Below are 15,929 nucleotides of genomic sequence, written 5' to 3'. Positions count from 1 at the left end.
TGTAAATCTAGTAACTTATTCGATTTAGAAAATGTAGATCTAAATAGATCTGCTTCACATTGTACTACCTTAATGATTCCTATATTCCAAAATCGAGACTGTTACACTTGTTCACCCCATCTTTGATATACTTATGTGAGTGAATGAAGGCCACAAATTTTCTCCCTAAATTATAATATTTTTCAACCAAAGAAAAGTGTACAATGTATCAAAGTGTTTTACGGCTCCAAGTTTTCAACTATTTCCTACCCATCTTACTCCTTTATGGTTTAATTTTTACTTTTATGATATTTATGTTTGCTTTATTTTTTTATTGATTTACCGAATGATAAAATTTAGCATTTACTTGAGTCGAGAAGTCTTAAATGAACACAACACCAAATCAATTTATTATTTGTTCGAAAGCACGACACATTTGCTCCAAACTCGCATCTACCAAGAAGCTACATAATGTGGCTTCTACATTTTCACATTTAAAGTATCTCGAAACGTGATAATCAAGCGGCAACGTGCATCCAACACATATTTGTATGTGGTGATTATGCAAATTTTGTAAGCTCTATTTAAACAATATCTTGGACCTTTCTTCAATCTACTTTTCTTATATTTAAAATATTGAATTATTTTGTTTTCTGATTTATGTACTCCACTATACCCTGTCGACATACAATTTTGAGGCCTGTCACATTGACTTTATTGTCTTCTAATTTCTTGGAAGATGCTAGGAACTTGTCTTTCTTTTAACTACTATCTTTTCACTGTAAATTCTAGAATATAATGCTGCTACTAACTTCAAAGTCAAAGTCAACTCCAACTTCTTCTACTCTCCTCATTCTACTAGTTAAATTGATAGAAGCAGTATTCAAATTTGATACTAGATCTCTATTGTTGAAGCAAATGGGTTGTGAATAATCAGCAAAAATAACAAGCTTTTGTTTGGTGAAAAAAGCAACGATTTTTGCAAGATGGCCAAACCAATAGTAGACTTCACAGTACAAAAAATCAATGATTTACTCATTGATGAAGCTTTGTTCTTATATGGAGTGAAAGACAAAGTGCAAAGTCTAAGAACTGAATTAAGGATGATGGAATCTTACTTACAAGATGCAGATAGAAAGCAAGATGAAGATGAATCTCTCAAGAATTGGATTTCAGAAATCAGAGAAGCTGCTTATGATTCAGATGATGTCATTGAAGCATATGCACTCAAAGAAGCTTCAAGAAGAAACATGACAGGTACCTTAAACAGAATCAAAAGGTTTGTTTCAATTATCAATAGGTTAATAGAAATTCATCAAGTAGGTTCACAAGTTGATGGTATCATTTCTAGGATAACTAGTCTTACAAAAAGTTTAAAAACTTTTGGCATAAAAAGTGAAATAGGAGAAGCATCAAGTTCAATACATGGGAGAAACAAAGCTTTGAGAAGATCTTACTCTCATGTTATTGAAGAGGATATAATTGGTGTTGAAAATGATGTTAATATTTTGGAGTCATATTTGGTTGATAACAACAATAAGGGGTGCAAAATTGTTGCTATTTGGGGTATGGGAGGTTTAGGAAAAACAACATTGGCTAAGAAAGTATATCATAGTACTAAAGTTAGGCAAAATTTTGAGAGCTTAGCTTGGGCTTATATATCACAACATTGTCAAGCAAGGGATGTTTGGGAAGGAATTTTGTTGAAGCTTTTATCTCCTTCTAAAGAGTTAAGAGAAGAACTCGTGAGTATGAAAGACGAGGAAGTTGCGAAAAAGCTTTATCAAGTTCAAGTGGAGAAGAAGTGTTTGGTAGTTCTTGATGATATTTGGAGTGTAGGTACTTGGAATAATCTGAGTCCTGGTTTTCCAAATGAGAGATCATTGTCTGTTGTTGGTAGTAAAATATTGCTTACCACCAGGAATACTGACGTTGCATTGCATATGGATTCTACTTGTTATCGTCATGAACTGAGTTGCTTGAATGAAGATGATAGCTGGGAGTGTTTCCTGAAAAAGGCATGCCCAAAACATGATGATCCAGATCCAGGTATGAAGATTTAGACTTTGTTTGATTTGATAAACAGCTTAGTTAAGCGCTTATAACGTAACTGCTTTTGTTTAAATTATTTCATATAAGTTATACGATGTTTTCATAAGATATTTTGATCCAGATCCATGTATGTAAATGTAGACATTGTTTGGATAAACAACTTAGTTAAGTGCTTATCAGATAAGTTAGAAGTTGTTTTCATAAGATATCCTGAAGAGTTTATGGAGATAATCTGAAAACAGCTTATAGACTTCTCATAAACTGTTTCCATAAGATCTCACAAATGCTTATGACAGTAAATAAGCTCAACTAAGTCAATCCAAACTAGTACTTATCCTCTTTCAATAATGTACTGTCAACGAACCTGCTAGTTTCAATCTTCTTTCAGCATCATTAATTCATAGAAGAAATGAGTTGGAGAATCTTATTCCTGCTCTTATTTTTCAAAGAATTTGTTGTCGAAACCATGTTTGTGACCTGTAGAAATTTTCTCTGCATGTTGCCTTAAAGTGGAAAATCATAAATTCCAGTTTTTCAGTTATTTTCTAGTTTTGCCTACACTTTCTGTACTTTATTTTCTCTTAAAAAAGAATTGTGTCTAGCTCATCATTATGAAACCAAACGGGATTGTAATGTGATAGATGTCCACAACTTATAACCACTATTCAAGTCATACCATTAGGAGATACGAGACTAAACCCAGACCTTACACCCAACACAATGAAAGGTGTTCGAGGCTGCATTGCAAGCAGCTTGGGTGGACTGTGTAATTAAGATAGAATTTTTAACGAACTCAATTGCGTCCAGCTCAATGAGCCTAGATTGTGGACAATGCAGACAACCTAACAAATGATCTAAGATAGATTTTGATATCATCAGAGTTTGAGACATAATATCTAATCGTACTGGAACCACGTCATTTCTAATCTTGCTAGAAGTTACAATAAAGGCTTCTAGGGAGCGCACAATTAAGGCGTAATTTCTATCATGCCCCTTAACTGAGTGGATTGTTCCCTTCTTTTCTCAGAAATTTCTGTCTCCTTTAAATGTCAACGCTGTTAACAGTGTTTGTTTTCTTTCTGAAAGTTAAACAACTTGATTTGTGGCGAAACAAACAAGCATTCACAACTATGGTACTCATCCAATGAAATTATTTTTGTTTCATTTGAATGGTTTTGCACCAAGGAATAAAATATATGATTTGTGCATGTAACTGAAACCACGCCCTTTTACCAATTATGGAATAGGTTTTACAGTTCTTCCAAGTTGAATTATTGAAATTTAAATTTACCTTTATGCTTTCTTTTTGCTTTTCATGCAGACTCTAGAATCAGCACAGAGATGGAGAAATTGGGAAGAGAAATGGTTGGAAGATGTGGAGGTTTACCTCTAGCCATAATTGTCCTTGGAGGACTACTAGCATCAAAGCCAACATTTTATGAATGGGACACAGTGAGACAGAACATCAATTCATACCTAAGAAAAGCAAAAGGCAAAGAACAACTTCTAGGAGTATCTGAAGTACTAGCTTTGAGCTATTATGAATTGCCTTACCAATTAAAACCATGTTTCCTACACTTAGCACATTTTCCCGAAAACCTAGAGATACAAACCAAGAAACTCATAAGAACATGGGTGGCAGAAGGTATCATATCATCGGTTCAAAACGCTGGAGATGGTGAGGAAGCTCTCGAGGACGTGGCACAACGTTACTTGACTGAACTCATCGAAAGGTGTATGATTCAGGTGGTTGAAAAGAGTTCAACAGGAAGGATTAGAACAGTTCAAATGCATAATCTCATGAGGGACCTATGTGTGTCTAAGGCATATGAAGAGAACTTTCTTGAAATTATTGATTCGAGGAATGCAGATCAAACTAGTACCTCAAAAGCAAGACCGATTGGTAAAGTTCGACGGATCGTGTTATATCTTGATCAAGATGTTGATAGATTCTTCCCTAGACATTTAAAAAGCCATCACCATCTTAGGTCTATACTTTGCTACCATGAAAAAACAGCTAGGTTAAGTGAATGGAGTTTGATGAAATCAGTTTTCAAAAAGTGCAAGTTACTTAGAGTTTTGAATTTGGAAGGAATTCAATGTCAAATGGGGAAATTACCAAAAGAAATTGGTTTTTTGATCCATTTAAGGTTTCTAAGTCTAAGAAACACAAAAATTGATGAATTGCCAAATTCAATAGGAAATTTAAAGTGCTTGCAAACCCTAGACCTTCTCACAGGAAATTCAACAGTTCAAATACCAAATGTCATAGGAAACATGGAAAAATTGAGACATTTATATCTACCTGAATCATGTGGCAATGGCATTGAAAAATGGCAACTATCCAATCTGAAAAACTTGCAAACTTTGGTTAACTTCCCTGCTGAGAAATGTGATGTAAAAGATCTCATGAAACTAACCAGTTTAAGAAAATTGGTAATAGATGATCCTAATTATGGAGATATCTTTAAAAGTACTAATGTAACCTTTAACCACCTCGAGTCATTGTTTTACGTTAGTTCTGAGGATATATCAATCCTTGAAGTTTCTGCAGGGTGTCCTAATCTCTACAAGCTACACATAGAAGGGCCAATAAGTAATCTTCCACAACCAAACCAAATTTCATCAAAACTTGCTAAACTCAAATTACAAGGTTCTGGACTTGTTGCCGATCCAATGACAACATTGGAGAAGCTACCAAATTTAAGGTTGCTTGAGTTACAGCTTGATTCATTTTTAGGAAAGCAAATGGTTTGTTCAAGCAAAGGTTTTCCTCAGTTAAGGTCACTTGTTTTGAGTGATTTGTCTAATCTTGAACAGTGGAAGGTTGAGAAAGGTGCTATGTGTTGTCTTGGGAAGCTTGAGATTTCAAATTGTACTAAGCTTGAGGTTGTTCCAGAAGAGATTAGGTTTGTAAGTAGTCTTAAGGATTTGGAGATTAGATCAATGTTTGCTGCATTTAGAATTAAACTTGAGAAAGGTGGTGATGAACATTACAAAGTTCAACATGTTCCATCTTTGGTATTTCGTTACTGTGACTATTAGATTTTGAATGCTTTGTATCTGAAATTCATTCTAAATGATTTCATTTTTTTTCTTTCAGTCTTGTAATTTTTTGTTACATTATTTTGAGGAATTCAATAACACCAGAATGAAAATCTACATTTTACTGTCAAAGAGTTAAAATCAGAACCACATAAGGTTGCATAATGCATTCATAGACTTCACACCAATATGTGATGTTACAATAGGTGATTTACTGAATTATATCAAGCATGACAACATTGTTATGCATAATTTTATCAAACTCATTCCAAAACTATGTATCACTTTGTACATGTGCATATTTCCACTCTTGGTTAATATTTATAAAGATTTGAAGGTATGATTATTCTTAAAACTCGAGATTTCTCTTTCAACCGTTCCAACACAGACTTGCATACATAATCAAATAACACATGTACCCAATCAAAATTTGAATGTACCAAAAATGAATTGGTCCAAGGAACTTAGACTACGGCACCATTTGGAGTTACTGTTGTGGGGGCATTTTACTTCACTCTCTTAAATGCACAAAAGTAGACTACGGCACCATTTGCTGAATGCAGTACAACCACTTCATAATCATAAACACTGATGAATAGCAAAATCGTTCGTTCATCTCGCTTCATAATTATAATATTGTTGAGTTATATATGGATGAAATATGGTTGGAAAATGTGTTTACATTGAGAGATATTGTACATCTTAAATAATTTTAGTTCCTAAAAAAGTTTAATTTATTAGTTTTTGTAAAAACTTGTCTCTTCTAGTCTAAAAGTATTTTTTATCACACCTTTAATTCCTATATTTCTTAAATTCCATCGCAATATATAGTGGTTGGATCACTTCTACACCACTTGAGAAATATTATGTCTATTTTTTTTATCACACTTTTTTTAATACTCACTCTTTTATTAAGTAAAATCAACGTACGTTTCACACTTTGAAAACGAGTCTCATTTAAAGTGGTGAGACTCAAGTTTCACTCAACAAGAGTGATAAAAAAAGTGTCTCAAGATCAAACATTAAGTTTGTCCCATATTCTCTTTAAAAATCCGAAATTCCAATATTTAATACTCCCTCCGGTCCTTAATATAAGAAGAAAAACCAAATAACATCAAAACCAATGTAATCATTAATTAGTCTAATTTTTTGAATAATTATACAAATATACCCTCATTAAAAATGGTGAAACATTAAATACACCTACTAATATTACAAAGACAAACATTAACTAAGGCGTAGAAAAGTCTTTTAAACATTAATTATACCTTAAAGTTGTGACTTTTTCTTATAAATATGACCAATGTTTTTTTTCTGAAAATTTCCTTATATATAAGACTGGAGGGAGTATTAGTTTAATTATAAATAATAGGCTAAATATCACTTTTGGTCATTTTAGTTTGACAGAATTCTCAAGTTAGTCCTTTTAAGTTTTGAAAGTTTTAATTAGGTCCTTTTAGTTTGACAAAATTCACAAGTTAGTCCTTTAAATTTCAAAAGTTTCAATTAGGCCCTTATGATGAACTATTTTACCATCACTGTTTCAAAAGTTTCAAATAAGTCCTTTTAATTTGAAACTTAAAGGACTAACTTGAAAATTCTGTCGAATTAAAAGGATCAAAAGTGGTATTTAGCCATAATAATAATATATAAAAATTAAATTTAATAAAAATCCGCTAATAAAACAAAATTAATAATGGAGTTCCAATTTTATTAAAAAAAAACTAATAATGGTGAACATCACAATTTACAACTATGTATCTTCCAACACTTAGATATTGAAAATATAACACTTAGCTTAGATATTCAAGGAACGATAAGAATAAACAAGAATATTCAAATATATACCATTGCCATTGCTAGCTAGCTCAAGAAATAGAACTAAATTGCCTAGCTAGCTAAGAACTATATATTTCTGATCTTCTTGCAATGTTTGGTTTGCGAAACACAAACACAGAAGCCAGATCGTGAGGAACTTGAAAGAACACTTGAGATGGTAGAGCTGAATTCTTGTTGCGTTGTGTTACTCTTGATTTCTTTGGAGCTGGTGGACAAACTAAAAAATTATGGCTACTTTGACCTCGTGATGAAGTTGGTGTGTGACACTCTTGTTCATTCTCTCTTAGAACCTTCTTTGTTGTCTCTACCTCGGATACATGTTTCAATGTTTTAGTCATAGGAGCAATGGTTCTTATGGGAGTAATTGGTAGAAACTCTTCTAACATTTCAAGACCCATCTTCTTGGTTAGCTATGGCTTGTATTACAATGTAGGAAATTCTCTTAAAATAGAACCAACTTTTTTTTTTTTGCTTCTAGAAAGTGTGTGGTGTGTGAGTGAGAGAGAGAGAGAGAGAGAGAGAGAGAGAGAGAGAGAGAAGGCGTGCAGAGTGAAATTGAGAAGGTGATGATGATTAGGGGTGCTGAAAGAGAGACAGATATATGAGAGAGACAGGGTGTGGAGGAATTTGGTGGGGATGTTGCTTTATGGGGTACACATGGGATGAAGGGAATGATAAAAAGATGAAAAGGGGTAATAATAAGAAAAATGAATGATAACAAAGGTAAGAGAAAATGAAAATTGCAAGAGAAAAAAGGGAAAAGCTAGGAAAAGCAAAATAGAAGTTTGTACTCATTGTAGTAAAGCATCAACAAAAAATTCAGCAAAAAAGTGTTTTACTATAATAAGTGGTATTTAACTTTCTCTTGGTTTCTGAGGTAGTCTCTAAGGCACACCTTATGCGTTTAGGACTACCCTATTTCGTATATAATTTCATTTTGGTTTGTTCAAAAAAAACATTGAAATAGAAAAATAAACAAATTTTTTAAATAGACGAAAAGACAATAGTCATTAGAAACTTTCACATAAATGAAGTAGTCAAAGTTAAAACCCCAACCACGGCATCCGCTAACATTTTTTGCAAGTTGAGTTATTGAACACATTGGTAATGCGTAATTTTATGTGTTCAAATGACTTGAATTTGTAGTTGTGACAATGTAAGAATTATTTGCAAGACTAATATCTCAATATAATTAAAATTTATTTAAGTAGTTGACATCTCTTCATAAATGTTCATCTAAAAAAAATCTTCATAAATGCTTTTCTATATGTAACACAACAGTCATAAGTGAAAATCTTAATCAAATATAATTAAGAGATTCAAACATCTAAAACCATAAGATTATGTGTAGCACACCATCACAATATGATCCATTTCTTGAATAGATGGAGAATTTCATTTATGGAAGAGAAACATACGTTAAGAAATTTGGTGGATTCACCAAATATTGGTCCTATAAAAAATGACATCGACCAAACTTTTTAATATGCTTTTGTCTTTCATTTTTGGAGTCCTCCTTAAATGTTTGTTTGATATTTTAAATTGAATTTCTTACATTTTTGTTGTTAATATTTTTACTTATCTTATTATATAAAAAAAAGTCATGCAGGAAGGAAGCAGAAACAGCACAACATTGCATCTGACACAAGGCACATGATGGGGTAGGTTTAGCTGCGGAACATGTGGTCGCTTCCACAATAGTGGTGAATTTGTTTTGTCTTTTCCTGATCTGCATGTCTCTCATTCCATTTGCCTTTGCTTCGCTGTTCAGATTCAATCAACCACGTTCTTCTTTTTTATACTTTCCCTTATCCTCAGGTCAACTTAACTTACTATTGCTTTTCACGTTCTTCTCTCACTTTTCTTGCACAATCCCTTTTGCTTATTCTTTCGGAATATACTGTTTTCAGTTCTCATCAATGTTTGTTTGATCTATTAATAAGAGAACTTATTTCTCTAAATCAAAATTTAAATGTTAAATACTTTTGATTTTTTGTATTTTTAAATGTGCTCAAGTTGTATTACATAAGAGAGATAGACATATGATGTAGAGAGGTGAGAGAGAGAACAAGTAGACGACTGTGAGAAAATAACAAGGTATTTCACTTATGAGAAAGAATGACTGATTATCAACTAGTGGATCGAGGAAGAAGATATCAATGTGGAGCAGAGACGTAGTCAGGAATTAAGCTTAGAGGGGACAAATAGAAAATATGATTTAGTGAAGAAAAAAATGAATGTTTATATGCACAATATTTACAAGATATTTAAGAAATTATAAGATAAAATTATAAAAAAAATCAAGGATATAAGAAAGATGAGAGTGTCTTGAGGCTTGTCTGAGAATGATAAGGCTAAAGCAAATTTTGAATATATAGCAGCGAAAGAAAATGTGAAGCAGCAAAAATACAATTGTATGAAGATGAATTTATGATGAAATCGTAACCAATGAATCAGTAGTGTGCAACCAAAATTGTAGACGGTGATTCAATCTTTGTAAACGAAACTGCAATGAGAAATCTTATATTGATATTCTAGTATAGTATTAATTAGGGTTCTTCTGTAAACGAAACTTGCTTTGGTTCTTTTTATTCGTTGTTGTTAAGGATTTTAGTTATTAGTGCAATAAACGCAGGTGTTAAAAACCCAATCTATTGAGTCAAAATAGAACCATAATACAATATCATATAAAGTTCACAAAAAATATGTGTATAAGATTATAATTTTTTTTAAATGTTCGGGGATCGTGGTCTCTGCTGGTCCCCTAGCTCCATGGAGTGTGAGTGAAAAAGAATGCAGGCTTGATGTGGGGTTGGAAGGAGGAAAAATAAGGATTATTAGGTGGAGTGGTCAAAATTTTAACATGTTATATCATTAAAATTAGTCACCTGAGTGTTTTTTGGTCAAAATATGCATCGGACTAAAGAAACTGAATCTATTATTGAATAAATTTAGAGCAATGATACATGAACACACTAAGGTGGCATACACCCTTATACCACCACATAAAAATGCAACACGTGTCCTTCTCTCTCACAATTCAGCCTCGTCACTTCTCATTATCTTTCTTCCTTTCTCCTCACCGCACCCCTCCCCCTCCAGCCTCTGTCACCACCACTGCCACCGCCACCAATGTCACCATACTTGTCCATAGAACTCACCTCTGCCCTCGTCGTCTGCCTTCTCTCCCCTCTCTCTCAACCTTCGCCGTCCTCTGTGTTGGAACAAAATGTGTTTCACAATGAACCTTATTGAGTTTTGATGATAACAAGGTATTAAAAATTGTCAATTGGTTATTACTAATAATTGTTCAAGTGTACAGGACCAAAGGCTACTCAAGTTATTTCAATAGGTCTTGGAAGAACAATGGAAAGAAAAAGAAATTCTGAGCATCTGAAGAAAACTGCTCCTGAAGCTGAAATGCTTCTGAAGTAATGACGTCATCAGAAGCAGAAGGTCATCAGAAGCAAAAGTTTTCATCAGAAGCAATATCTTCACCAGAAGCTACGTTTGATCCTTTAATCAAACTGAAGATTCAAAGTAGCTGATTCTCAATTCAGTCTTATCCAAGAAGAACGAAGAATTGAAAGGAAGGTATCAACGGATATATTGGATAGTGATGAGATAAAACCGCAAGTGCACGGTCTTACCGAAGTAATATAAAAGAGTATCGTTCCGACAGGGAGTAGTTCAATTTAATTAACCTTTAGAGATGATTAGAAGAGAGAAGAGAATTGTAAGTTGGGGGTTTTTAAACGGTTAAAAAGCAATATAATAAAGGAGCCTTGGGATCGTTGGTTTCATCTAAATAACAAGTCCTTCTCAAACCAAAACCATAAGCTTATAATGTTATGTTAGACCTAATTTCTCAAGACAGTTTCTCTTAAGTTCCTCTAGCAACCAAGCCTATTTCGCTGACTTGATTACTATTGGATTTTGGTTCCTCTAACAACCAAGCCTATTTCGCTGACTTGATTGTTATTAGTTCCCTTGAAGATCGAAACTATATGTCTCAAAGATTGCAAAGCCTATTTCGCTGACTTTGCAATCCTTGTCTGAATTCACTTGTTCGAATATCAAAGCTCCACTTTCGTTTTATGAATTGATATTTGGAATAATGGACGAACAATTATCAAACCCTCCACTTTCGTTTCCACAGTTTGATAATGGTTAATCCATGTTAAGACGGTGAATTCAGATAAGAAACTAGGGTTACATAAGATTAAGGCTTAGGGCTTGGTTTGATTAGGATTATGTCATTTAGACTTATCCAACAATCCCAAGACAAGAAGAAGTCTACTCACTCATGTTCATCGTAGACATGGGGGAGAAGAGAGAAAGCATGAAAGTAAAAGACAGGAAAATAAAGGAAAGGAAAAGACTTTATTTAGAAAAGCAATTGTCACTTATTGTATTCCAAGTAAAGATGAATATTTAGTGATGGCTAGCTACTCTATTTATAGTACACAATTGACTTAAAATCTAAGCAAGTATATTCCTAGAATATTCCTCGGTAGATTGTGCGCCAAAATAGAATAGCTTGGAGTCAAAGCAAAAGCAGCAAAAGGCATCTGGAGGGTGGCACGGCCGTGCCAAGGCTAGCACGGGCCGTGCCAAGCTTCTGACTTGTGGGAGATATATTTTGTTTCCCAATCTTCATATTTTTGTGTCCAATCTGCTCCAAATCCCTTTCTTTTGCTCCAAGACTCTCTCCATCCAATATTCTTCCCTGAAATATAATAAATTGCATTTTAAAGTAAACTATCCTAAAAAGGAAATAATACTAATATAAAATTATATAAAATCTAATTAAAACTAAACTAAAAAGCATATTAAAATAATATATAAATGACTCATCAAACTCCCCCATACTTGAATCTTTGCTTGTCCTCAAGCAAAAGGCATAAACATAGTAGCATCAACAGTTAAATCAAATGACAATTAAATTAAAGCACATGTCTCCTCAAGGGCTTAAATCCCAAATGTACACTAATCACAAACTCAAGTATTTCTTGAAATCTTTATTCTACCCAACGATCAAGTTTTAAGTGAGTGTGTGTGTGAAGTCCAACCCTTTTCTTGCTCCTGTATAAGATAGGCATTATGAGGAAACATGGTCTAATCCTAGCACTAAACTAACCAAGAAAGATTCCTTCTACAATTCATATAAGAGAGATGGGAGTATTTGAGAATCTTTGTTCTTTGCCATATGCACATTTTAAGTTCTTTATTTAAGGAACAACATTTTCACGTAGGAGGTCGGAGGGCCTACCCCCTTCCCCAATCTAGATTCAATGGTATCCCTTAAAACATCGTCTTCACGTAGGAAGTCGGAGGGCCTACCTCCTTCCCCAATCTAGTTTCAACGATGCCTTTTAAAGTTTTTTCTCAAGATAACAATCACCTTCACGTAGGAAGTCGGAGGGCCTACCTCCTTCCCCAATCTAGATTCAGTGATGAGATCTTGGAATTTATTTTGCTTTTTAGCTTTTTATGATCTCCCTTATACTCACTTATACTACTGGCGCTTTGAGAGTCCTTAAAGGTTAATGCACCACTAAGATTAGAACGCGTTTCCTTAAAATACCTATTCATACATTTACTCAAGGGAAGCAACTTTGTGTTTTTCTCATTGGAGAATCCTATTCACTTTAAAACAAGATGTGGTTATATCAAGAAGGCTTAAAACACAAGAGTTTGCTTTTATGTACAAGAATCAACAAAATAAGAGGAGACAATGAAAATTTGTGTGTCATGATTTTTTCAATAAAAATTAGCTACTTAACTATGCCTTTTTACAATAAAACAAAACAAAAGAATGAAGTTCAAGGGAGTTTGGAAACACTACGACTAAAGACACTTTATTAGGCTCCCCCCACACTTAGGAGAAGCATTGTCCTCAATGATTCAAGATAAAAGAAAAATAAAAGAGAAGGAGAGGTAGAAGAAGAAGAAAGAGAAAGAAGGGAAGAGTGGAAGAGGAAAGCTCACATTTTTATCATTGAGGTCCATATGGAGGACCTTGGAGGTGAAAGTGGTGCATCATGTTCCGAATCATTTGGTTATTTTCTTCGGATATGCGGTTGCCCCTTTGGACATCGTGTCTTATGCTCATGAGTTCAACACCTTGCCTTTGTTGCTCGGTGCTTATTCTTTCGACCTCGGTAGTCATCCATGCCCATCTTGCATCTTCATTTGTTTCACCTTCATTAGGGTCATGGTGTTCCTCATCATGGTGCAGTTGAGCACCTTCCTCTTCTTGATGCAAGTGTGCACCCTCTGTTTCTTCATTATGCTGTTCTATGTGCACCTGTGGGTCATCATCAACATACAACAAATTTGCTTCCACCTCGGTGTTAGTTCGAGATGGGTTAGGCAATAAAATCAAGATGGGCACATTGAGTTGGAGTGTATAGACAAAAGGGACTCGAGTTTTGATGAAATTCATAGAGATGAGAGTTTCTATGTTTAGTCTATTGTTACCCTCGATCTTGTTTATCCCTAGGTCTTCACTCACACCGAATCGCCCAGCTATGTATGTTATGATACCACCAACTACTATTTCTCCCCTACTATCGGACCTATTTCCTATAAGGGAAAGGTAGTCAAGCAAGTAAAAACAAGTGTTAATGGGTTGGTTGTGCAGCATAGCCCAAAGCATGAAGAGTTCATCATTCCTAGTGTTCCCTAGTTCTTTCCGTCCCCTAATGGTGCAAGCCATAACCCTTTGAAGGTACCTAAGTACGGGGTTGTGAATGTTGCTAGCTTTGTTGGCACGTGTGTTAAATTGGTCAAGACCGGTGATTTGCTCCCAAAAGGCGGCGGGTTGATAGTCAACCGGTTTTAAATTTTGATCCCAAGAGTCGTGGATGAACCCCGCATTTGCGAAGCCCATCTCATCACAGAAGTGCTGAAGAGACATCTCGTAATCAATATTCAAAAGCCGGAAAGAAACTCTATGGTTAGGGTTATCAAAGTTCAACCTATCTTTCGTAAAAACAATAGAACTTAAAAATTCATAGGTGAAATTCTCATACCCTCGCATAGGTCTCAACATATCAACCCATCCTAACCTTTCTAGCAGATTCAACACATTATCTTTAATACCTAGCTTATTCATGTCATGGTTATCAGGGTACCTGCAAGGTTGTAGAGGTTTAGAGATTAGAAGTTTGTACATATCCCGTTGCTTGTTGTCCCGGAAGATGATGCCATGATTTTTGGCTTGTGCTTTCTTCTTTTGGGGAGGTCCTCCGGAGGAGCTTGCAACTTCCTTTCCACTTCTCTTTGAAGTCATTGCCTTGACCTTGCCTTTGGTGCGGTGGAAAAGGTTGGATTAGTGTTGTGGTGAAGGTTTAAGTGAGTTTTAGGGGTTGGGTTATGAGATTGGTGGAGAATTTTAGGTTTTTGGGTTAGGTTTATGAGGGTTACGAATTTGGGTGATGTTGTTTGGATGGATGAAATTGGTTTTTGAATTGTGGGTTATGATTGGAATGGTGTTTGTGATTGATTGGGTGGAGAAATTTTGGGAATTGGTGAGATTTGGGGTGGGTGTGGAGGTTTGAGGTTTTATGGTTATGGAGGTTTTAGAGAGAAGGTGAAGGTAGAGAGATGTTTGTGTTTGAGAGTGAAGGAAGAAGATGAGGGAAAAACAAGCAAATAGCCTACCTGGGTCGGACACGGCCGTGCCAACCTTAGCACGGGCCGTGCCAACATTCTGGAATTTTTGCTGGTTTTGGGTAGGCAAGGTCTGGCACGGCCGTGCCAGTGTGAGCACGGGCCGTGCCAAGGTTCTGGACATGGGGCCTCAAAATTTTTCTCGTTTTCTTGAATCACCTTCGGACAATTACCTACAAAATAACTTAAAAACAACAAAAACAAACAAAACGAAAGCAGTTAAATGCGTGGGTTGCCTCCCACGAAGCGCTCTTTTAGTGTCATTAGCTTGACGTTAAGAAAGTGTCCTTAGAAAGGATCAAAGAGATCATATTGTGTAGTTGACGCTAGGAAACGTTCTTTCACATTATGTACTTCAATCATGTTACAAGAATAAAGAGCGGGACCTTTCATAACATTTTCCAACTCGAATCCAATCATCGCATCACTCGCTTGAAAAACTATCCTACCACTCTGAACATCTACTATAGCACCTGCAGTAGCCAGGAAGGGTCGTCCTAAGATTATAGGGACATCATGGTCCTCCTCTATGTCAACCACCACGAAATCAGTCGGGATATATATCCCTTCTATTTTGACGGGTATGTCCTCGATGTAGCCAACGAGAGGGATAGTAGAACGATCCGCTAACTTCAAGATCATCTCGGTAGGTTTAAGCTCTCCTATTCCCATCCTTTTGAAGAGGGATAAGGGCAACAAACTTACACTAGCCCCTAAGTCACACAAGGCCTTGTCAACGGTTTCTTTCCCTATAACACAAGGGATGGCAAAACTACCTGGATCTCTAAGCTTTGGGGGTTGCTTCTTGACGGTTGCACTACTTTCCCTAGTTAAAGCTATTGTCTCTTTGTGATCCATAGCCTTTTTCTTTGAAAAAATTTCTTTTAAAAACTTGGTGTATAGAGGCATACGAGACAAGGCTTCAGCAAAGAGAATCTTAATGCAAATCCTTTTAAGTATGTTGAAGAATTTAGCAAATTGGGCCTCCAAGTTGAGCTTAGTGAGCCTTAATGGGTTAAGGGCCGTGTTCTTATCAAGCGGTGTCTTTATCGCATCCTTCTCACCTAGAAGCTTAACACTCTCTCCCTTGACACCTTTGGCTTTGGTAATGGTCTATTCTAACTTATTGCCCCCAAGAGAAATGGCATTGACATGGGCTTTGGGGTTTGTTTCAGTTTGACCAGGAAAGACTCCTGGTGTTTGAGAAGAGATGGCCACTTGTTGGGCCACTTGGGGAGATTTGGGTTTCAAGCATTTTGGTGTGTGTGGCGATGGAATCAACCTTGGTATTGAGCTTGGAGAGAGAGTCGTTTAGAGATCCTGTTTGGTTTTTTAAC

General features: G+C 35.4%; 1 protein-coding gene across 1 annotated transcript; it reads left to right on the top strand.

The window, feature by feature from the left end:
* Positions 1 to 729: 729 nt before the first annotated feature.
* Positions 730 to 5,142, top strand: LOC11443640 (putative disease resistance protein At1g50180). The gene is made up of 2 exons (XM_003595076.4): positions 730 to 2,028; positions 3,353 to 5,142. Exons 1-2 carry the CDS (start codon positions 966 to 968, stop codon positions 5,074 to 5,076), a joined length of 2,787 nt encoding a protein of 928 aa, XP_003595124.1. The 5' UTR covers positions 730 to 965; the 3' UTR covers positions 5,077 to 5,142.
* Positions 5,143 to 15,929: the final 10,787 nt, after the last annotated feature.

The sequence above is a fragment of the Medicago truncatula genome, chromosome 2, assembly GCF_003473485.1.
Source record: "Medicago truncatula cultivar Jemalong A17 chromosome 2, MtrunA17r5.0-ANR, whole genome shotgun sequence".
Classification (NCBI taxonomy): Eukaryota; Viridiplantae; Streptophyta; class Magnoliopsida; order Fabales; family Fabaceae; genus Medicago; species Medicago truncatula.
Note: the sequence above shows the minus strand (reverse complement) of the source record. Positions and strands in the feature narration are given on the sequence as shown.

Bases quoted from the DNA above. Each gene is read 5' to 3' on its own strand.
- LOC11443640 (XM_003595076.4), top strand. From the start codon at position 966: ATGGCCAAACCAATAGTAGACTTCACAGTACAAAAAATCAATGATTTA. The intron at 2,029-3,352 runs GTATGAAGATTT...CTTTTCATGCAG, and splicing joins ACATGATGATCCAGATCCAG to ACTCTAGAATCAGCACAGAG.